Genomic DNA, 25,709 nt, shown 5'->3' with positions numbered 1-25,709 from the left:
CACGCACATAGTAATTACCCTGGGATGTCTTGCAATATGGACTTTAATCACTTCTCAGATGACTTGGAGCCCTCCCCTGCCTAAAAAAAAATGATATTCAGGAATAATGTGGATGGAGACTTGATACCAATTTGGGGTGGGTTACAAGTGTGGGTATCTAATGGGGAGACCATCACTACCCAATAGATACAACACGCGCAAAAGAATTCCAGATTATCTAGAAAAGAGTCACACAGTTCCCATGTATATGAAGAAAATTATTCTGTGATTGTATAAAGCACCACTGCAAACCACTGCAAACCATCATGTGTAACATTGTGGTACTACTAGTGCTAAAAATCACTGTGGTTTAATCACTAGACTCTGAGGTTGCAGGTTAGATGAGGTGAGACAATCACATTGAAGACTCCCAAAAATCACTGATGTCACCCTGGAATAACAAGGTTTATTTGGATGTATCTGTTTGTCTATGCTATGTTAGGGGCCATGTTGGCATGGGAGGCTGACAAAAGGGTAATTGCACACTGAGCTGTTCTGATTTAAACATCGCTACCAAAATAATTTTTGTGTTGTTCCAATATCACATCCACCAGGGTATCAACAGTAACAAGTAGCTCATTACCACACTTTAGCATGGCCCCGGGTAATATGGTGGGTGAGGGAGTTAGTTGATGTTGTGCATGCAAAGTTTAGTTACAGCATTGTGATGTGCATGAGGTAGACATTTGTAGATGACCCCTTTGTGTTATTTCATCCCATCTTTCTCTTCTCTCCTTTCTTTCCTCTCAACTCTACCCTTTCTATGTTCAATCATTTCCCTTTCTTGCCGTTCCCTTCTCCTTTCTGTCATTGTCTCCTCTACTACTATAACTCTCATCTCTTTTCTTAACTCGTTAACATTTTGCTATTAATGGTAAACTCCCCCAGACTCAGTCTCTCACAAAGTGTCCAGGAAATGGCCTTCCAAATGGTGGCAACCATATTCTAGATTAATCTGCACCCAGGGTATCATCTGCCTGTCAGTTATTCATAGGGAAGTGCACCTACTCACTTCGTCCCCTAAGCTACCACCTCTTGTGGGATACACAAATTATTGAACCAGATTCACAATGCCTTTTCCAATTTTGAACTTCATAGGTGATTAAAATGAATAAAGCTTTAATCAAACATTAGTATCTGTGAAGGTGGCTGATGATCCATAGGAAAAACCCCTAGGTCTATTTTAAAAAACATTTTTAAGTCTCAGAAACCTTTCTCCTTATAGGGATGCACCAGAATGTCCCACTACTGTCTCCCGAGCTTCTGAAATGGTATGCAGATTAAACTAAAATCCAATTCTTTTTTTCAGGAAATAAAACTGGCATGAGATCTGCTTTGCATGTGTCACATTAGCTTGTGGAATTTCCACATTTCGCAATGCAATAAAACAGAAAAATGTGAAATCTGTGATAAAATGCTGCAGGTACCAAATATAGACTTTATTTTTAGAGCCATTGACGTTGAATGAAAGCAGGAAAAACATTTTCAATCAGAAAATAAAGCTCTGAAAAATAAGAGGAAGGAGCCCACAAACACAGGAGAAAGTATTAAACAGGCTAGCGTGCATAGCATGCGGAACCAGGTGTCAGTCGGCCTACACCTGGCGATGTCTTTGACTCCCCACCACCTGTCGTCTCACTTCTCAAGTGTTTTGATATCTGTTGTAAGGCTCCATCTGTCTACATCTGTGTTAAGGGATATACAACATGGAACTGTGCATGTACTGTATACACAACACATTTAACATAAGGTTATTTGCTATACTGGCTTCTCTTCTCAATAGGTCCTACCAGATATTTATTGGGATACTTATGGCCCTTTCTGAATGAAAGTGGATTTTCTTCAATCAACGATTGATTTGCATTAACAACATTTATATATTGGCAAAACAAATAAATATATGATAAACTGGACATTTTTGGGAGGTTTGCTCTCACAACACACTAAATCTTATCTATCTAATACATACACAAATTCAAGGGTGTATAATGTTATTTTATTTGTTGACTGTTTTTGCCTGTGGTCTGTGTGTATATCAGACCCATATCTACTTAAATTGTGTTCTTGCATGCTATTAAAATGTGTTTTGGTTGCTTAGGGTGAATGTTTGCCCTCTATTGGCAAACAGGCAGTATGCAGAATATATGGGAAGCTGAGAACATGGGTCCTTAAAAAGAAATACAACTAGAAACATCCACAAAGGGGCTCAGACACTCAAATAATTAACAGGTAGATAAACCTGGACATACAGGCATAACTTCACAGCCAGCTGCTCCTACACAGATTAAGAGATACATTTGTTGAGACTGACACATGCAGTATCTAAAACACAAACATACATATACAGGCACACATATAGAGAGGTCAAAAAGCACTAAGAAAACAGACATGTATACATACAACAACGCACACACAGGTTAATGTTTGATCCTCTATGAGACACTAAAAAATATTGTGCCAAAAGTGTGCAGCATGTTTACACATATACTACATATGTAAACAAGCAGAATGCATGCATTATGTCTGTCAGGGGCTAATACATGCAACAGGAAAAGGACATACCTGGCCAGGAAGGAAGGGGTCCATGTGGCAGACACTACACCCACTAAAAGTCTTGGAGTTTATGAGTCAATAACCAGAGGGTAAGAATTTCACAAGACCACCGGGCACCAGACACACACACTCACACTGTGACACACCCACACATACTAACACAAGGCACACAACACAAGCAAGTGGATAAAGTTACAGACAATCTCCTCATATAACAGAGCTGATAGAGTCAGACAGACATATATTAGAGGATAGACACATTCCCAGACAGACAGATTCTCATTCTGTTAACACATCCAGACAGAAGGCAGACAGACACACATATAGGCAGGTGAGGCAACACTAACATAGAAAAGCAAAGAGTGAAAACGACACATAGGGAAACCCAGACAGACACCCAAAGAGGGGGGGACAGAGAGAATAGGGGAGAGGGAAAGAAAGGAGGGGATCAGAGAAGGGGAGAGAAGTGAGGAGGAGGGGGCAGAGAGATTTTGTACACACAATTCTTAGACAGACACAGACAGCACTTAGACACAGGACAGACATAGGGGCACAGATAGGGGGGAGATACAGACACTAGATAGAGGGCAGAGAGGGAGAGACTGAGAGGCACAGAGAGGGAGAGACTGGGAGGCATAAAAAGAGAAGTGTGAGACAAACAGGGGAGGGACACAGATACATTTTTGTGCACACACTTCTCATAAAGAGGTAGACAGACATACTTGAGACATAGATATTTCCCAGACACAGCTACTACACACTTCCAATAAATACACTGAGACTTTGGGCACCCGGGCATTTCCTCTTACCTCTCAGTGACACAGATATCCCCAAAATACACAGACACACAACTCAGGTAGACGGCTCTCAGACAGGCACCCTCCACACACACACACACACTCTTGGCTCAAGGTCCTGGGACATAGCGGAGCTGGGAAGTTCCTGCACCATGCTACAATTCCTGCTGCTTCCTCTGCTACTCCTGACTGATACTCGGTGCCACCCTATCCCGGGAGGGGACCCGATGCTGCAGCCGGGTGAGTCACAAAATGCCTTTTCTAATTTCTGCCCTTGGTACTCAAACCATGTGCTTATGACAAATGGTCACCCACCGTCTCTGCAGGCACTGCTACTACCCCAACTAATCATATTTCACATACATCAAACATATGGTACACCCCATACGTTCTCATGAGCCCAACAAACACAAACTCTTGTACACATGTGCAGACCTAGGAGCACACGATCAGACAACATTCGTGCCCGCACTTCCTTCACCCATCAGTTATACGTATCCCCACTTAATTCTTTACAAACACATACATTTACTAACGTCCCTCCACACAACTGGCAAATATAGAGCACAACAATTCCTCTCAAAGCAGCTACACTTTACACATATGTACCATTTTTAAATATACCCAACCCCTCTCATGCTCATTTGGTGTACCTTAAGTAAACCATGCGGATATGCATTGATACAGTTAATTATTTAACATGCATTTTAGCCTACTGCTGCCTAGGGCCCCTGGCAGACTATCATGATGACTGCAGCTCTTATAGTGCTGTGAATTAAGGATATACTGCCAGGGTTTCACTGGCTTCTTAACCTATCTGTGGGTATAAAGGGGGTAAATGTACCCTTTAGGAGGTTATTTTGAGTAATAGGGGGCATTAAAGAGATAGCTGTATGTTTCATAAGTACAATTAGTTAAATTGATGGGAATATGGACCATAATGAAATGTTGTAGACATTGGTAATACAGGGTAATATAGTTCATTCAGTGGAACTCATAAACAACAGAATACATTTAAGCACCATAATAGTTGCAGTAGACTGGAGCTTTGGTTAATGCATTGGAAAATGGCAATTTTACTGTGAAATGATCAGTGCACCTGAGCTTTCATTGTGGAACTATAACGTCAAGGTGCCACCATAATATGCGTGGAGCTTGACGTGACATACACGAAACTCTGGAATTGCTCTGGAGACTCTGGTGTTCAAAGCTGACTATCAAGACTCTAGGACCGTCCTGTGATCGCTAGATTGCGGTAGTGGCTATTGACTCCCTGTCTGGTTCGGCCTACTCCCTGCCCCTCTCCAGCCTAGTTGAGATTAGCATCACCCCTTGGCATATGTGGGGGGTGGTTCTCCCAGGCCTGGCCAAGAGAAGTTTCCCCAGGCACCACCATTGGACTTACCTTTAGTGTCTCTTCTTCAAAGAGTTGAGAACAGGTCATGATGTCTTTCTTCATGGTGTAAATGGGTCAAATAAAAGTGAGATCTCTGATCACCTAACCTGCACCATATCATTTATACACAATTCCTTCTAATACATTATTTGAACAATACACATATACAACATGTTATGTTTAAATCACATTCAAGTGAATATGTTACATGGAATAATTATGTTGAATAATTGGAGGACTTACAGGGAATATACACCAAATGACCAAAAGTGTGTTGGACATCCCATTCCAAAACCATGGGCATTAATATGGAGTTGGCCCCCTCTCAGGCTTGACTCTTTTGTCAAGGCTTCCCACAAGACTTTAGAATGTAACTTTGGGAATGTGTGCCCATTCAGCCAAAAGAGCATTTATGACGTCAGGTGCTGATGTTGGATGAGAAGGTCTGACTCCTGATCGATATTCCAGTTGTTCCCAAAAGGTCTTCAAGGGAGGTTAAGGTCAGGCCTCTGTGCAGGCCACTTGCGTTCCTCCACACAAAGCTCAAACCAAGTCTTCATGGACTTTGCTTTGTGCACAGGCATGCTGAAACTGTAGAGGGCCTTCCACAAACTTGTGTTATGGAAGCATACAACTATGTAAAATGTGTTTGTATGCTGTAGCATTAACATTCCCCTTCACTAGAACTACAGGGCCCAGCCTAAACCCTGAAAACCAGCCTCAGACCATTGTCCATCCTCCACCAAACTTTACACTAGGCACAATGCATTCCAGTAGGTAGTGTTCTCCTGGTAACTGCCAAACCAAGGTTCCAGATAGTGAAGCCTGATTCATCACTCCAAAGAACAAGTTTCACCTGCCCCAGAGTCCAGTGGCGGTGCGCTATACACTGCTCCAGTCGATGCTTGGCATTAAACATAATGATCTTCGGTTTGTGTGCAGTTACTCGGCCATAGAAAATGTCATGAACTCGTGACACACAGTGCTTGTGCCGATGTTGCTTCCAGAGGCAGTTTGTAACTCTGTAGTGAGTGATGTTACAGAGGACAGGTGATTTTTATGCACTATGTGCTTCCTTCTTGAAAGACAGTTTTATTTGAGCTGAGTCTATGCAACAGACCAAACCCATTTGTTTCCTTATTTGTGGGCATAGTCTCTTTAAGCCTAACTTTATGTTTGTTTTTGCTTATGATTTCTTCTACACGGTAGGTGCCAATGCTGAACAGCGACCCGATTTCTTTTCGGCAACGTCTCCTGATTAGAGTAATACCCCCCCATATATATTTTGTTTATGTTCTATATGGCCACATCCATATTAAGCTACATATTAAACTATAGTGTATTATTTTTTATACCACTGGCTTAAGGGATTAGGGGGTAGTAAAGGGGTTTTGTATTTTTTTTTACATGTTTAAGTATTATTGGTGCTAGGGCAAAATGATGTGATGTTGGCACTTTGTTTTTCCTATTTTGTAATGTTGTCAGTGCAATATGAATAGATATCCATATTTCTTAACGCTTATGGGTCACAGTGACATCACTGAGTTTTTTATTCTTAGTTTTATTTTTTAATTTCCTGTTTCAACTAAATATATTTTTATCCCTTTTACCATTTCTTGGAAGAGGGTGAAACTTAGTTTTTCATTCTCTTCCTGCTGATCTTAGTGTGCTGATCACACTGTGATGAGCAAGCATTGCTGTACAGTATCCTGTCAACGCTCCTGCTCAACCAATGGAGCGTTGCTACCTGTTACGAAGGCCTGGTCTTTATGGGTGCACATTTCGTGATCGCAGGATGACATGCATACTACATGCAGGCTACATCAAGGTAGTGTTTGGTCACCATGGAAATCGGGAAAGCAGGGGTTGCGGAAGGCAGCAGGTAGGGTATCTCAGTGCCATGGTACTGAGGAACCAACCCCTTACCTACCAGTATTTGGTTTCCAAACACAGAGGGATGTTGCATGCACATTTGTGTGACATCATATTGATAAGATTAATATGAAGTTTGTCAGTTCTTCACCAGATGTTAGCTGTGAATTACAATTCCCATGATGCTCAGCCAGCCAGGTGACCACCATGACTAGGCATCGTGGGAGTTGTAATTCAACTAACACCTGTCACATCATCTGCTGTTAACTACAGTTCACATGAGGCTCAGCCAGACATACAGCCTGAGCATCATGGGAAATGCAGTCAACAGTAAAGCTGCAGATGCTAGCTGTGAACTACAATTCCCGTCAAGAGTAATCAACAGCAGCAGAGATTTTTTTTAAATAAAAAAATAGGCAAATGTTAGCCTCCCTCCCAGGACCCTTACACCTGCCCATAAACACACATATACACATACACTGCCCTTACACCAGGGCTTGACAAATTTGTTGTGAATCTAGGCGCCAGCTAAAAAAGTAAGGAGCCAGGATTTTTTTTTTTAAACTAACAGTTGGTTAGGAGTGATCTGATCATCATCAGCCCACTTACTAAACTCACAGCATTTGACCTGGAAGCACCCTGGAAATTCAGGTCAGTGCTGTTTTTTGCTGGGTTTTTTAAATTATTTTATTATTTTTTTAATAATGTTTAAATGTTAACCCATGCAATGCCACGAATGTGTTATACATAATTGTGGAATTGAAGGGGTTAACGCTGCACTGTCGCTCTCATGGAGCGATCAGGCAGCAGGGGGGTGTTGGGGCTGGTCTCCACACTCATGTGGAGACCGAAGAACTCTCTCCCCCTGTCCCTGAAGCTGCCTCTGGCAGCTGGGAAGCAATTGCTGGTCTATAGACCAGCCATTGCAGGGGGGAGTCTCTGATGACTGCTGTAGGCTTCCATGCCTACAGGAATCATCAAAGGGCTTGTGGGGGCTTGTTTTTGCTGTTGCTGGTCTGCCTGGTCTTCCAGGCAGACCACCAGCAGCAGAGCCCCTTACAAAACTGGAATTAAGCCCTAAATGCCACGATCGCGGCATTGAAGGGGTTAACCCTCTCCCCCTGTCCCTGAAGCTGCCTCTGGCAGCTGGGACGCAATTGCTGGTCTATAGACCAGCCATTGCAGGGGGGAGTCTCTCTGATGACTGCTGTAGGCTTCCATGCCTACAGGAATCATCAAAGGGCTTGTGGGGGGGCTTGTTTTTGCTGTTGCTGGCCTGCCTGGGCTTCCAGGCAGACCACCAGCAGCAGAGCCCCGTACAAAACGGGAATTAACCCCTAAAATGCCGCGATCGTGGCATTGAAGGGGTTAACGCTGCCCTGTCGCTATTGCAGGTTTTCCTGCAATCGCGGTTTCAGCCTACAGGCTCGGGGGCAGGCTCTGAGTGGCTGTGCTGTCTGCCCAGACATTTTTTTGTGGATGTAAGAGGCTGACAAACTCCTAGCGCCTGGGATTTGTCGAGCCCTGCCTTACACACACATATACATGTACACTGCCTTTACACACACATATACACGTGCATTGTCCTTACACACACACACACACACATATACATGTACACTGCCCTTACACACACATATACACTGCCCTTACACCCCTTTCTTCCCATCTCTTACCTCTTCCTCAATCCTTCTTCCTCCATCTTGTGGTGGGAGCGTGAGGTCTGTCACTTCAGGAGCTTTACTGCTCCCTCATCACTACGCGCCGGCTATTGATGCATAGTGCGGGGTACCACGTCATATCCCTGTGCTCTGGAGTATTTGCCGGTGCGTAGTGATTAGGAAGCAGTAAAGCAAGGTCTGAAGTGACAGACCTCGCGCTCCCCAATGTTGAGCCGACTAGAGGGAGATTGTGATCTTCCAACTAGTCCTGCAGCTGCTGATCGGGCAGCTGTGCACCCCCTCGCAGCTGCACCCTAGGTGAGTACCGCTCTCGTCTCACCCTTCCTCCGCCCCTGCATAACGGGACAGAGGTAGGGATAGGCGGGACAGCGTCCCAAAATCTGGACGGTCCCACCCAAATCGGGACAGTTGGAGGGCATGCCTCACAAATGCTCTACTGGATGAATGGGCAAAAATTCCCACAGAAACACCCCAAAATCTTGTGAAAACCATTCCCAGAAGAGTGGAATCTGTTAAACCTGCAAAGGGGGACCAATTTCATATTAATGTCTATGTTTTTAGACGCAATGTCATAAAAGTTTCTGTTGGTGTAATGTTCAGGTGTTCCAATACTTTTGTCCATATAGAATAGATTGCCCTGGTTCTACCCTTTTTGTGCTAGCACAGTGCCAATTTGGGTATTGCACATTTATCAGCACTGCTGAGAATCATGGAGCTCGCTGGAAAAACAGACAGCCAGGAAAATATGTTTTGTTGTCCGGGCTGTCCCGGCAAATCCATAATGTTTGGCAGCTATGGTATCCCAGCAGTGCAGCAGTGGAGCAGTAAAAGAAAAAGTCAAATAAAACAGTCCTAAGTCATGACATACATTTTGCCAAATAAAACCAATCAGTAAGAGAATGCCACATAGATAAGGAATGCCCATACTGGACACACAGGGTCAATGAGTAAACTTAGTAAAACTACACAATAAAGTTATAGATGAATATAGATATCTCCAGGTTCAATATACTTAACTTTTTGCAGAGGCGTCGTTTGCTTGGCGTTCAGTTGCTAGGTTGTGGGAAGATGGAGTGTTGCAGACTTTATGAGGGTTTTCTGTTTCTCCTCATTACCATACCTGGGAACTTCTTCGCTCCGGCTGCCCGGAGCCTTCCCTTGCTGGACGCACCAGGACTGCCCGCTGACCTCAGTAGGAGTTACTGCTGACGTTGGGGGAGTTCCCGCTGAAACACCTGCTGACATTTGGTCGATCCTGACGATCCTGAATATAAGACAACCCCCCAAAATGTGAATAATAATTTAGAAGAAAAAAGAAAAAGACTGAATATAAGACTTACCCAATAGGAAAAAAACTTTTACTAGTAAATATTAATTCACATGTAAACAATTTTTTCATATGTAATAAAAAGTATGAAAATTGCATTTTTTGTTTTTATTTGCTTTTATTTGCCAATCTGCTCTCCCCCTAGATATGCAAATCTGCCCCCGTTTATGCACATCTGTCCCCAGGCCTGCCAATCTGCCCCTCAGATATGCCCTATACCCCTATATGCGATTCTGCCCCCAGATATGCCTTAAACCCCCTATATGCCTCCCTGAGATGCCACTCTGCCACCCAGATATGGATTGTACCCCCTATATGCCACTTTGCCCCTGATATGAAACTCTGCCCCCACCACACCAATGCATCCCCAGACTTTTCCCCTGTGCTCAAGACTCCCTGTTGTCTAGTGGGGGCAGCCGGTGGACGTCTGCGCAATGTGCGTAGACAACCTCCACTTCTGCCCAGCACTTCCGTGGGGGCTTCTATGACTGAGCAGGGGAGCTGCAATAGAGGATCCAGGTCCCATGCAGCCTCTATTTGAGGTCCGATTATAAGACAACCTTGAATATAAGACGAGGGATCTTTTTTTAGAGCATTTGCTCTGAAAAAACTGTTGTCTTATATTCGAGCAAATATGGTAGTATGCACCTACCTTCCATTTCCTTCCACAAAATGAGTTGGAAACCACAGTACCTTAACACCTACTACAATAAATGATGGGGGGATGGTATTGACACATATACAACAAAGTTTAACATCTAACAGCACACTGTTTTCAAGCACTGCCAACAACATCATTAGAAATGAATATATTCAACATCTACTCCTTTATGGTAAATTCTGCTAAAACTTGTTATAATTAATCCAGGATCCACCACTTCTCCAGAGTTGACATAACAGAAGTGCACATTTATCACTGAGAATGCTTATATGAGAAACCTCTAATATTTGCTTGCTTTTAATTGCAAAGTGCGCTCTGTGTAACGGCGTTATTCACAGTAGTAGACTTATTAGGACAACAAAAGAGTCAAATTGCCTTCAAGTGACTTCTTTACCAAAATGATTGCCCACCCATGAGTTAGCAGTATTCATAAAAGGGAGAACCTTGGATCAGTTCCCTGGTATTTGACGTCTATTCATTCCAGATGTTAACAACTATGACGCAGACTTAACACATGCAGCAGATACCATCCTGAACTATTTTTTTGGTTTTTTTTACAAACGTATACTTGACACACACAGTTTTTTAATAGTATATCATCAATAATGCTAGTTATTTCTGCATGCCTTAGCATAAATTTTATTAACAATAAAGAGAAACAGAACAGATTTTCACATTTCAGTTATGCAAGTGCTAATGTCTAAATTTGCAAGAAGGTATTTGATTTGAATTGAGAAAAATTACATGGTCCATAGCTTTAAACTGACTGTGAAATATAGTGCTCAGAACTGCCTCTCACAATGTAAATCTGTATAAACCATTTGCATAGTATCACTGTCTCGGATTGCTTGGCATAAACCTTGAGGGAAAACAAAGACCTGGTTACATGCCCAAGGAAGCACACAGAATTCCGTTCAGGCGTGTGCTTATGTTTATTTTGTCTTGTCCTGTAGACTTTTTATTTGTTGCTGTGGTGGAAATTTTTATGTGCCAAAGTGGAAAACGTCTTATTTCCAAAAGCAACTTTTTTAACCAAATTTATGCAACCACACTCTCACTACAAGAGCCATGAGACATCATTAGGTCACGTCGGTGCAAGACACTTGTAGGACAGCTCACATTATTCATTATATACACCATATATATTCCGTTATTGTCATTTTAGGCGAGGCTGCTGAGGTTTGTGAGTGCTTGCTTATACTGATGTTTGGGATGTGAGGAGGAAAAAGGCATGTTTTTTTCTCTTGAAAATACAGTTTTTTTTTAAAAAAAATCTTGTTTAATCTTCACAATTTACCAGTTACTTATGTATGGTACATGTTACTCAGGGAGAGGAGTTACAGATATTATATATTTAATCATGTCTCCATTTATTAGCAAGTTAAAACAACTGCCAATGTCAACTGATATGTATCTTTTTCTCAGGTGGGACCTGCTGGTTACTTCAGGGTGCAGGTTCAACGTGCAGTCTTATGCTGTTTAATGCAGTAACATGGAATGAGTGCTGTGGAGATGGAAATCTTGAGAATGCATGGTCTAACTATACTGACCCCAGGAACAAGATTAGTCTTCTGGGCTTCCTAGGATTGGTCACGTGCAAGCCTTGCAGAGGTGAGACCAAATATATTACCGTCCACAAAATGCCACAGAGTATTTAAATCAAATTATATGAGCCAAAATGAATGATGGTGTTTAAGGAATGTATAAATAAATAAACCATACCATCTTAGCTGCTAGAACGTCCCTGTAACTGATACAACCCCACACTACATCTCACCCATTCTCTGTGACTTATATATGTCCTCATCCCAGTTCCTCAAGATTGTAAGCTTGCGAGCAGGGCTCGCTCCACCTAATGTATCTGTTTGTTTTAGTCTGTCAATTCTAGTCTTGCCTTACCCCTTGTATATATGTATTGTATGAAGCACTGTGTAAATTGTTGACAATATATAAATAAAAGATAATAATAATAAAGAATAAGGGTAATTGCTGATTGGTGTGTCATATACTCTAACAGGAGAAGATCTATGGAACAATGTATGTTAGAGTATATTTAGAGTAAAAAGAGTTAAGGTAATGGCAACATGGTAGCAAGGAGATTAGAGTACAGTGCATACCATATACAGTCGTGGCCAAAAGTTTTGAGAATGAAAAAAGTATTGGTCTTCACAAAGTTTGCTGCTTCAGTCTTAGATATTTTTGTCATGTTACTATGGTATACTGAAGTATAATTACAAGCAGTTCATAAGTGTCAAAGGCTTTTATTGACAATTACATTAAGTTAACCCATTCAGTCCCATATAGACGTATTGGTATGTCCAAAAAACGCATCCCAAGAATCCCCTATGGACGTACCGGTACGTCCTGCCCTTCTTGCAGCGGCAGGGACACATCCCTGCGGCTACACGGGAGATCAGGCTGTTGTTTGACAGCCTGGACTCCCCCTGACAGCAGAAGCCAGCATTGCTGGCTTATTGCTGCCCGATCTCATGTAACAGCTTCTGGCACAATCACGCGATCTGGCATTTTAAAATGCGTAATCAGGCATTCCCTTCTGGGTCGCGTCATCGGAGTACAGGATATCTGTGGGGACTTGCATAGAGATCACAGTGTGATCGGTGCAGGGAGGAGAGTGAGAAACCATGTTTCTCACTCTCCTCACATGCTGAAAAACAAAATGAATAAAAAAAATGGTAATTTTAAAAAAATCATTTAAAAAAAGCAATAAAGTGAGCTAAGTGATGTCATTGTGACATCACTGGCATTAATAACATGTTCAAGAGGTCCCTAGGAGGACCTCTAACCATTAAAAAAAAAATAATATATATATATATATATATATATATATAAAAATACAAAAAATAAAAGAAAAAAAGTAGAAAAAAAGATAATAACAAAAAAGAAAAAAACCCTTACATCCCATTGCCCTAACACAACATCTAAAAAGTATAACCCTCCTGCCCCCATTCACAACCCCGAAACTCGTTAAGCCATAAGCATAAAAAATAATGTACACCTTATAGTATGTTCCCTATAAGTGCTGGGAAAGTATGGAAAATCTATATAAATTAGGTATTTCTGAAAGCAGGACACCTGAATTGATAAACTTGGAGGGGATTTTCCATCACTTTACCTAATTTTGGGAGTATTCAGAGGGAAAATATATAAAAATGTATTTTTATTTTCTAATTTTCACAAGTTTTTACTAAATTTTTCATCCTAAATTGTCAGCTAATTAACTAACTATGGTATCAAAAGAAAGCTCTACCTCTCCTTGAAAACAACAATATATAGTTTACATGGGTACACTATTCACAGGAAAGGAGAATAATCGCTGAACTGACATACCGCAAAAATGACAAAATTGCTCCGGGACTTGAGGTACCAAAAACCCCTCTTTTTCAAGACCTCTGCAATCCGTCCTGGCATGCTGTCAATTAACTCCTGGCTGATGGCAGCCCATTCTTGCATAATCAATGCTTGGAGTTTGTGAGTAACTGTTTATCTACCCGCCTCTTGTCAATGGGATTAAGGTCTGGGGAGTTTCCTGGCCATGGACCCAAAATTTCGATGTTTTGTTCCCTGAGCCACCTAGTTATCACTTTTGCCTTACGGCAAGGTGCTCCATCATGCTGGAAAATACATTGTTCGTTACCAAACTGTTCTTGGATGATTGGAAGAAGTTGCTTTTGAATGATGTGTTGGTACTAGGGCTGCAACTAACGATTATTTTAATAATCGATTAGTTGGCCGATTATTTTTTCGATTAATCGGATAAAAAAAATGCAATTTTTTTTAATTTCAAATAATGTAATAAAAAACGTACAATTTACACTTTCATCTCTTTATTGCAATGGCCTCTCTATTCACCTTCTTATTTTACTGACATAATAATAAAAGCTACAAGAACCCAAACACAGTGTTTCTCAAACTAGGTTTTAATACAAAGTTATTAGTAAGTATTAATTTATATGTTAACTATTTTTCATATTTAATAAAAACTATGAGAAAAAAGCTTTGTTTATATTTTCTTTTATTTACCAAACTGCCCCCAGTTATGCACATCTGACCCCCAGCTTGCCACTCTTCCCCCATATATGCCTTATACCTCCTATATGCCAGAGATTCCACTGTGCCCCCTGGTATGCCACTGTGCCCCGGTATGCCTTATACTCCTTATATGCCAGTGATATGCAACTGAGCCCCCTGATATACCTTTTACCCCCAGATATGTCTTATGCCCCCCTGATATGCCTAATATTGATATGCCACTCGCCCCCATTTATGCCTTATACCTCCCTATATGCCACTGTGCACCCTGATATGCCACTCCGCCCCCCATAAATGCCCTGCACCACCCTGAAATTCATTATACTCCCTGATTCACCACTCTGCCTCCCCCAGATATGCCACTCTGAAATTCATTATACCCCCCATACACCACTCTACCTCCCCCTATACACCACTCTAACTCCCCCAGATATGCCATTCTGCCTCCCTGAAATTCATTACACCCCATACACCACTCTGCTACCCTGAAATTCATTATACCCCCCATACACCACTATAACTCACCCATATACCACTCTGCCTCCTCCCATAGACCACTCTGCCTCCTCCCCCTCCCATACACCACTCTGCCTCCTCCCCCTCCCATACTCCACTTTGCTTCCTCCCCCCTCCCATACTCCACTCTGCCTCCTCCCCCTCCCATACTCCACTCTGCCTCCTCCCCCTCCCATACTCCACTCTGCCTCCTCCCCCTCTCATACACCACTCTGCCTCCTCTCCCCTCCCATATACCACTCTGCCTCCTCCCCCTCCCATACACCACTCTGCCTCCCCCCGCCTCCTCCCCCTCCCATACACCACTCTGCCTCCTCCCCCTCCCATACACCACTCTGCCTCCTCCCCCTCCCATACACCACTCTGCCTCCTCCCCCTCCCATACAGCACTTTGCCTCCTCCCCCCTCCCATACACCACTTTGCCTCCTCCCCCCTCCCATACACCACTTTGCCTCCTCCCCCTCCCATACACCACTCTGCCTCCTCCCCCTCCCATACACCACTTTGCCTCCTCCATCTCCCATACACCACTTTGCCTCCTCCCCCCTCCCATACTCCACTCTGCCTCCTCCCCCTCCCATACTCCACTCTGCCTCCTGTCAGCAACGGAGGTTCACAAGACACCAGGGAGCCGGGTAGAGAGGTGTATGGGAGGGGGAGGAGCCAGGTGGTGTATGGGGAGGGTGGCTCCCATACACCCCTCTGACTCCTCCCCCCTCCCATACACCACTCTGCCTCTCTCCCGACTGCCTGGTATTTTGTGAATCTCCGTTGCTGACAGGCACTTTCACTGCAGCTTCATAGAAGCCTCAGCGTAAGTGAAGGGCAGTAACGGAGGCTGTCTGTGAGACCCCCACCGGCTGACAGAGAGAGGATGATCCTCTGCAGGAGACCTCGATTCTCAGCCGGTGGGGGTCTGCACGATGCGCACAGACAGCCTCCATTACTCACCTTCACTTACGATGAGGCTTCTATGAAGCTGCAGTGAAAGTGCCTGTCAGCAACGGAGGTTCACAAAATACCAGGGAGTTGGGAGAGAGGCAGAGAGGTGTATGGAAGTGGAGGGGAGAGACGGAAGTTGTCTGTGCGTATGGCACGGACACCCACCGGCCGACAGTGAGGGGAATCCAGGTCCCCTGCAGCATTGCGGGGGATTTGGATTCTAGTGTTATAATCCGATCTCTGTTTGAGGTCGGCTTATATAAGGAGAGGAGTTTTTCAGAGCATTTGCTCTGAAAAAAACTCTTTTTATAATCGATAAAAATCGATTCAACTAATCGATAATGAAAATCGTTATCAACGATTTTAATTATCGATTATTATCGATTTTATCGATTAGTTGTTTCAGCCCTAGTTGGTACCATTCTTTATTCATGGCAGTGTTCTTAGGAAAAATTGTGAGTGACCCCACTCCCTTGGCTGAGAAGCAAGCCCACACATGAATGGTCTCAGGATACTTTACTGTTGGCATGACACAGGACTGATGGTAGCGCTCAACTTGTCTTCTCCGGATAAGCTTTTTTGCGGATGCCCCAAACAATCGGAAAGGGGATTTATCAGAGAAAATGACTTTACCCCAGGACTGTAGGATATCAGTCTGTCCCTGATGTTTTTCCTGGAGAGAAGTGGTGTCTTTGCTGCCCTTCTTGACACCAGGCCATCCTCCAAAAGTCTTCGCCTCACTGTGCGTGCAGATGCACTCACACCTGCCTGCTGCTGTTCCTGAGCAAGCTCTGCACTGGTGGCACCCCGATCCCTCAGCTGAATCAACTTTAGGAGACAGTCCTGGCGCTTGCTGGACTTTCTTGGACGCCCTGAAGCATTCTTCACAACAATTAAACCTCTCTCCTTGAAGTTCTTTATGATCAGATAAATGGTTGATTTAAGTGCAATATCTTTGCCTGTGAAGCCCTTTTTGTGCAAACCAATGATGACAGCATGTGTTTCCTTGCAGATAACCATGGTTAACAGAGTAAGAACAATGATGTCAAGCACCACCCTGCTTTTAAAGCTTCCAGTCTGTTATTCTAACGCAATCATCTTAACAGAGCGCTCTTCAGCTTTCTCTCACCTGTGTTAACAAGAGAATCACTGACATGATGTCAGCTGGTCCTTTTGGGGCAGGGCTGAAACACAGTGGAAATGTTTTTCAGGATTAAGTTCATTTTCATGGTGAAGAGGGATTTGCCATGACTTGCAATTCTCTTCATAACATTCTGGAATATATGCAAATTGCCATCATCTAAACTGAGGCAGTAGACTTTGTGACAATTAATATTTGTGTCATTCTCAAATCTTTTGGCTATGACTGTACTGTATCACCCCATTTACTCTTATATAAGCACAAAGCATTATAGAGAGAGGCCATATAAAATGTTACAAATTGAAATACAATCAATATATACTTTTGTATAAAAGTCTCAGAGAAATTGCTTGTATTTTGCATATTGTTCCTGTGTTTAAAACCTCACCTCTGTCCATTTCCTCAGACAGCTGTGAGGGGGTTCAGTGCCCCCCAGGGAAGACATGTCTTCTGAAAGAGGGAAGGCCCCAGTGTCAATGTGCCCCTGACTGCTCTGGGCTGGACAACGACGTGCCAGTATGTGGTTCTGATGGTCACACATACCAAAATGAGTGTGAACTGCTCACCAACAAATGCCGTGGCCAACCAGATCTGGAAGTTATGTACTATGGAAAATGCAAGAGTGAGTGATACCTCTCTAATTGTGTGGATAGATATATAGATTGATTCCCAGATGTTATACAATGTGTTTTCTGTAGCACATGACATTTAACTATGAAAGCAGTACTATGAAAGCAGTACTTAAGGGGTTATAATGAAGGGACAGACAACATTACAGATTCTGCCGAGGCTACTGTCTTACATCCTACAGATTTGTGGCATTTATGTTTATATACTTATACTTAGTATACTTATATACTTATACTTAAGAGGAGTCCCCTCCATATCCATGCAAACTTTGCACATAGTTAAGAGTGCTAATTATTAGGAGTGTTATGCATAGGGCAAGTAGATCAATGGTAGCTCCACTCATTTCCAAAAATTTAATTGACTTTTTGCCACAGCTGAAATTCTCCAATTCACTACCAACCCTGGAATCAGGGTCAATGTGTCAGGCGTTACCACTTAAATGAATTGCTATTGAATTTTATGGAGTAAACCCATTGTATAGCCTCAAGGGGCTTCTTCAGAGGATTTTTATAGCTGGCTTAATAAAGACACTGTAACCTTTAAGGCCTGTTTCGCAAAGTATAAGCAGTGTAGTGTGGCTGGATTCAGTTTAGTGCAGCTTGATGGTGCAAATGGGCCAAAACATTTTTCCTGCCCATTAGTTTGGGATGAAAATGGGTGGAGGGCCTTTTAAAGTTGGAAACGATATTTGTTGCCCAACACCCACATTCACTCTTTCTCTCAAGCTTACTGAACGTCTCCCTACCTTTTCCGCTGATATCTTTGTGTATCGCAGCTCTACTTCTTCTCCTTATTTTCTTGTTATTCTCTCTTCTGTCTGTCTGTCATCGTCTTTTTATGCCGACATCTCCACTGACATTACCTCATGGTGAACTTCTGTAAAAATTGCAGCACTTCCGGTGACATCCTCTCCCCTGATTCTATGGGTGAACATGAAATTTAAAAAATATATATTCCAGAAGATTATTACAATAATAGGAAAAAATTAAACAATAATAAAATAATATACAGTTTGACAATAAGATTAACAGACGTTAAGACTTACTGGTACAGAACTAGAAGTAGTTGCCGGTATTGTGAGCTTATAATTAATGCTAATGTTATCTGAGCATCATAAGTAGTTATTTTCTCGCTGTTGTGCCTCAGCTGATATCCTTATACAGGGGCCTGGATTCAGATTACATTTCTCCTGGCAAATACAGTGAAGGAAAAAATAATTTGATCCCCTACTGATTTTGTACATTTGCCCACTGACATGATCAGTCTATAATTTTAATGGTAGGTTTATAAATTGATTTGCATTTTACTTCGTGAAATAAGTATTTGACCCCTTTGCAAAACATGACTTAGTACTTTGATGGCAAAACCCTTGTTGGCAATCACAGAGGTCAGACATTTCTTGTAGTTGGCCACCAGGTTTGCACACTCCTCTTTGCAGGTCCTCTCCAACTCATTAAGGTTTCAAGGCTGACATTTGGCAACTCGAATCTTCAGCTCCCTCCACAGATTTTCTATGGGATTAAGGTCTGGAGACTGGCTAGGCCACTCTGGGACCTTAATGTGCTTCTTCTTGAGCCACTCCTTTGTTGCCTTGGCCGTGTGTTTAGGGTCATTGTCATGCTGGAATACCCATCCACGACCCATTTTCATTGCCCTGGCTCAGGGAAGGAGGTTCTCACCCAAGATTTGACGGTACATGGCCCTATCCATCTTCCCATTGATGTGATGAAGTTGTCCTGTCCCCTTAGCAGAAAAACACCCCCAAAGCATAATGTTTCCACCTCCATGTTTGACGGTGGGGATGGTGTCATAAGCAGCATTCCTCTCCTTCATGGCGAGTTGAGTTGATGCCAAATAGCTTGATTTTGGTCTCATCTGACCACCACACTTTCATCCAGTTCTTCTTTAAATCATTCAGATGGTCATTGGCAAACTTCAGACAGGCCTGTACATGCTTTCTTGAGCAGGGGGGCCTTGTGGGCGCTGCAGGATTTCAGCCCTTCACCACATAGTTTGTTACCAATTGTTTTCTTGGTCACTATGGTCCCAGCTGCCTTGAAATCATTGACAAGATCCTCCCGTGTAGTTCTGGGCCTCACCGTTCTTATGATCATTGAAATTCCAAGAGGTGAGATCTTGCATGGAGCCCCAGACCGACTGTTCAAATAAGCCTACATTAAAATTAGAGACTGATCATGTCTTTGTCAGAGGGCAAACTAACGAAATCAAGGGGGATCAAATTTTTTTCCTTCACTGTAATGGTTTTCATAATCATTAGAACTATTTAGCTGGCACCATCAGTAAGTCATTACAATTATTATTTTATGATATAATAATATTATAATGATGACAAGCTATTTTTAGGCTAATATAAGAGGAATCTCAACCTTGCTTTTTGTTTTGCTATAAAGAGTGTTTCTGATTGAAAATGCAATCCACATGTCTGCTAGCACACCCTTGTAACTGTTATTTTTATTTTATATGATACAATATGTGGGCCTTTACAACCTTTCCTTATCTAATTATCAGGTATGAAAATATAGTGAAAAAATAATACTGATAAAATAAAAATACATTTCAAATATTTGCATGTAATAAAGTGCAACATTATATGTACAATGTAAGGATTAAATCTAAGTGATACTTTTGAACATTTTATGTAAAATTCAAATTTTCAGTTGACTATAACTTTGCAAATAAGATATTTGGCAATGTCAGTTGCTATAGACCTGCCAAATTTCATACAAATCCTTTCAAAATACTTACAGAAGGAAGAAATTGAGAGAACACAAGTTCATTTTGATAGGTACACTTTTCTCTCCAGAGTAGATTAATCCCATATTTATCACAAATGCTTGTGGTGTACTAGTTTTTGCGTTGAAACTGACATGAGTGTTAACTGTGAAATGTTTGTGGTCAAAGGTATTTTTGGTGCACACCCTGCTTGGAACTTGGACCTGAATGATATAATCAGTATCAATAATACAACTCTTAATCATCAACTTTTTGGTTTACTTCTGGATGGTAATTACTCATATATTATTCAACTTTTCACCTAAGTAGTATAAAAAAAATCACCATTTTAATTTCCTCTTGGGCAATATATGGGAGCTTACATATTGCTGATAAATTTAAAAATAACTCAGTCCCCACTCTTTGCTATTAAAGTGTGTTCAGTATGATAGACAGGGTCATGTTCCCAAAGACATACCTTCACATTTTTGTGTGTGCAAGGCTGATTGGGCAGTTGGGACTTGGTGTCTTTAATTGTCCCACTGACCTGCCCCACTTTCATCTTTCGTGGACCTGACCAGCCCACTGAGCTGTGAAATCAAAGTGTATTCTTTAGGCGCACATATAAATTGCAAGTCTCGCATAGCTACCTAGAAAGTACTGAAGAAGAGCATTTTGAGATGGTGTCTAGGTGGCTTGGTGGTTAAGGAAGGTGGATGGTACTGTCCTATGTAGGTGGATGGGCAAAAATATGTTTGTTCATTTTTCACTCATGCCTGAAAATGGATGTGTTATGTGTACTTGTGAATTTGGAGCTTTAAATGGATGCACACAGGAGCCAGCCTCCAGAATATAAGCATGCTGCATACTTCATAGCTTTCTCAGTTCCCACAGTCCCATTCTGTCCAGCGATATGGAGATCAGTCCCCAGATATGGAAGTCTCTGAATGTGACATGGATAGACTGGGAGGTATCCAAAAAACCATGCTAACCGTGGAAAAATTAAGGAGTTCAGTTTTGTCTTCAGCCATTGAAATGCATATTCACTTAGGTTGAAGTCAGATGACAGCCTCAGCCATTGAAGAATATTCCACTTCTACCTGACCTGGTATTTAAGCTCCAAACGCTTCAGAATTCATCCTGTTGCTTGTGTTAGCAGTCATGTCACCCTAAAACACCCCCATATCTAAGGGGAAAAGTGGCACATACCATTTATTCTTATTTGCTGATGCGTATTGATATGTTTTAGTTTCAATATAAGTTATCCTACTAGATTACTAGACTACCGTTTAAACATGCAATCAGAATGATATCAATTGGAATATATTGAGTCACAGTTGTAGTAAGATTATATGGCTTAATATTTTCAAGCACCTTTAACAGAATTAATGTTGAACATTCTCATATATTTATCAGATAATTTATTTGTGATATGATAAAACAAAAATCATTAATGAAGATACCATTCAGTTCATAGAAAAAAACCTTCCTGTTAATATGTAAATAAGTAATATACATATCATGTTTTATGCAGTAATGTACAAATACTAGGTAGAGCAGTCACATCCTAAGATACAAATAATAGTCCTGCAATTGCCTATGCAGTAAGTAACACGATGGTGTAATGACCTGCATTGTGGCATTGACAGCGGATATGTACTTTTCTTGGAGTTTGTTATTTTGATGGAGTTTTTTTTCTGTTTTCTTGGAAAGTGAAAAGAAAGAAACACATTTTGTATTCTTAAGAAAAAAGCAGCAGATAGTGTAAACACTTGGCAGCAGGAGAAGGAACAGTCCGTCCGCTCAAACACATGTCTTACATCTTCCCAACTCCTCCGGCTTAAAGAAATAAACTAACTGCATTCATTGCGAGCTTGGAGAAACTTGTACATGGCTTATGTAATAGGGGTGCTACTGGGAGAATTTTGTAATGATTCTCCAATGTTTATAGTAAGTACAACTATTGGATATGCACAGTAAGGGTTGGCGTTAGGGCAAGTGATCATGAGGAGGATTTTTCCCCACACCTAAAGTAACACAAACACATAAATATGGCTTGAGCTGCTTCAAGGCAGATTAACTTTCTCAAGAGTAAAATAAGGCAACCTATGCCTAGCCTGGTGTTTTGGTAAAAACTTTTTTCCAAAATCCTCCCAATGTCTCACCAAGATATTTTTATGTACCTAGAGACCTGATTCAGTGATTATTCTCTTTTCCTGTGAATAGTGTACCCATTTAAACTATATATTGTTTTTTTCAAGGAGAGATGGAGCTTTCTTTTGATACCATAGTTAGATGATTAGCTGAAAATTTAGGATGAGAAATTTAGTAAAAACTAACAAAAATTAAAAAAAAACACCTAATTGTTATACATTTTCCCTCTGAATCTTCACAAAATTAGGTAAAGTGATGGAAAATCCCCTCCAAGTCTATCAATTCCAGTGTCCTGATTTCAGAAATACTTAATTTATATAGGTTTTCCAAGCACGTATAGGGAACATACTATAATTATTCGTAGAATTTTTATGCTTATGGCTTAACGGGTTTGGGGGTTGTGAACGGAGGCAGGAGGGGTATACTGGGTAGATATTGTGTTAGGGCAATGGGATGTAAAGGTTTTTTATTATTATTTTTATCTTTTTGATATATATATTTTTAATAAATTTTTTTGCATTTTTTTATATATTTTTTAAAAAATGGTTAGAGGTCCTCTTAGGGACCTCTTGAACATGTTATTAATGTCAGTGATGTCACAATGGCATCACTTTGCTCGTTTTATTGTTTTTTTTTTAAATTATTTATTGTATTATTTTAGTGATTTATTTATTTATTTATTGTAAATCACTAATAAATTTTTTCCCTTCATTTTGTGTTTCAGCATGGGACGAGGGTGAGAAACATGGTTTCTCACTCTCCTCCCTGCAATCCCCTACACATATACTGCCCTTACACACTGCCTTTACACATACCTGCCCATTAATACGCATATATACATACACTGCTCTTACACAAGCCTGTCCATATACACACGTGTATGCACATTCAATGCCCTCACACTCCCCTGCCTTTACACACACATATAGTCACACACCAGCTTACAAACATACAGATACTTACACTGCCCTTACACACACACCAGATTACAAACACACACATATATATACACATACACTGACTTTACACCCCTTTCTCCCCATCTCTTACTTTTATCATCTTCCATGATCATCTTTTATCTTCCATCCTGTGGTGGGAGCGCAAGGTCTGTCATTCCAGGCCTTAGCTTTAGTGCTCCCTCATCACTATGCGCCGGCTATTGATGCAAAGCGCCGGGGTGACGTCATATTCCGGCGCTCTGCATCATTTGCCGGCGCGTAGTGATTAGGAAGCACAAGCCGAGGCGCTCCCTAATGCCAGTTAGGGATTGTGATCTCCCCAACCAGCCCTGCTCATGGAACACCTCCTCCCCAGACCAGCGCTGATGGTGCCTGGCTGTGCACTGCCCATGGGGGCGCCTGATGAGCAAGGCTGGTTGCGGAGAGCACAATCATGCAGCTGCCTCGGCAGTCCCCTGAAGACCGGCCCAGGCGAGGTGGCCTCTCTGCTCGCCCCCTCCCCTATAGAGACGATACTGTTTTTTTAGGGGCTTTGTGGTGAATCACATTGCTGGCAGCTATGTGTTTCACCACGGGGCCCTGTTGAGCTGGTTAGACCTGTGATCTCTACAACCGGTCCTGGAGGCTGCAGCTGCTGAACGGGCGGCCCCCTTGCAGCTGCGCCCGAAGCGAGTACCTCTCTTTCCTCACCCTTCCTATGGCCCTGGTCTGTTGAGGCATCTGTGGGCAAGTGGTAAGTATCATTGCACCATGGCGGAGACAGAGCTGCAGCGTTTACCTCAGATAAGTATTTATTTGTCATAGAGGACTTAAAAATGAACTTTTCTTTAGTGGGCCTGTCAGAGACAGTAAACCACTCCTTTAATGCGCAAACATTCTAAACATACAGAGATTCACAAACCTTTCACCGTGTTATGTATAGGCGTCATATTTTGCTAACTCTCCAGCTGTGTTGCTGAAGATTGCTTTTCTCTCCTCCAGAGTCCTGCTCAAATGTGGTTTGTCCTGGGACACATTCCTGTGTGGTGGACCAGACAGGGAGCGCCCATTGTGTCATGTGCCGTTCCTCTCCATGCCCATTGCCTCTTGCCTCTGATCATATGCTGTGCGGAAACAACAACGTTACCTACCCTTCTGCCTGTCATCTTCGCAGGGCCACTTGTTACCTTGGGCGATCAATAGGAGTGCGTCACACAGGAAGCTGTGCAGGTATGTGCTAAGCTGAAATGCTTTCCATTGACTGAAATAACCTAGCAAGTTATACCCTCATGGTATTTGCAAACAGCGGACAGATAATATGGAGTTATAAAAGTATTAACTTGACTGATCTGACTAATTACTTTATGTAAGGTTGCGCCCTGGTTAAGGATGATTTTATCTCATGAATTAAGGATGGTTGGAGAGACAGTGATTTCACATTTGGTATGTTTATTAAATTGGGTAATAGAATCTTTAACCCTTTTTACCTCCTCTACAGATTTCACCAAGTTTTCCATGGACCTCGATGACTCTGTGAAGAATTATGTGTGAGGTCAGCATGCTGTCAGAGCAGACACACTGGCGTTCCATGTGTATAATGTACATACAGTGTATTTATTAACTGGATGTGTTATTTATATGTATCAGGCAGGTTATTCTTCCTGTGAACACAGAAACAGAAGGAGTAAATTGTTACATTTTTGCAAGATGGTGTCATATACTCAGCACCATATTACTCCTTACTGTAGGATAACTGATTTAATTGCTTTAAATATGTTCCTCCAGAAGAAAGGAGTCTATTCTTCCCAAAGCAAAGTGGTACAGGGAGATAGACTTTACCAATTATCTGATATACAAACCTTCATTCACACTGCAGAGTGACATTGTCTCTAAAACAGAAAATCTCCTTCCAAGGGGAGGGATTCACAGGCATAATGCGTGAGTCTTCCTTATGTTTTCAAGTTGACAGAGTGAGAATGTGAGTTATGGATATGCAGTCTTTCCCTACTATATCCATGACATAGAAAAAGCTTTGTGGTTCTCAGTCTCCTCTTGACAAAGAATAAGCTGTGGGTTAGTCCATATACACATTTCACTGCGGTGGGTGAACCATAGCAATGGTGCCACAGGGTAGGATGACCCTCAATAGCGAATGTTACCTCTGTTGTGATGGGTAAAGACCAAACTAGAAGATGATCATGGGTGTATAGCAATTATCCTGTTAAGTGACTGAGCAAATGTAATAGAGAAAAGCCACAGACTCTGAGTGGAAGGGAT

General features: G+C 41.9%; 1 protein-coding gene across 1 annotated transcript; it reads left to right on the top strand.

The window, feature by feature from the left end:
* The first annotated feature begins 3,343 nt into the window (after positions 1-3,343).
* Positions 3,344-25,709, top strand: FSTL3 (follistatin like 3). The gene is made up of 5 exons (XM_053465311.1): positions 3,344-3,629; positions 11,753-11,938; positions 17,384-17,599; positions 24,435-24,662; positions 24,931-25,709. Exons 1-5 carry the CDS (start codon positions 3,542-3,544, stop codon positions 24,981-24,983), a joined length of 771 nt encoding a protein of 256 aa, XP_053321286.1. The 5' UTR covers positions 3,344-3,541; the 3' UTR covers positions 24,984-25,709.

The sequence above is a fragment of the Spea bombifrons genome, chromosome 1 (assembly GCF_027358695.1).
Source record: "Spea bombifrons isolate aSpeBom1 chromosome 1, aSpeBom1.2.pri, whole genome shotgun sequence".
NCBI classification, from domain to species: Eukaryota; Metazoa; Chordata; class Amphibia; order Anura; family Pelobatidae; genus Spea; species Spea bombifrons.
Note: the sequence above shows the minus strand (reverse complement) of the source record. Positions and strands in the feature narration are given on the sequence as shown.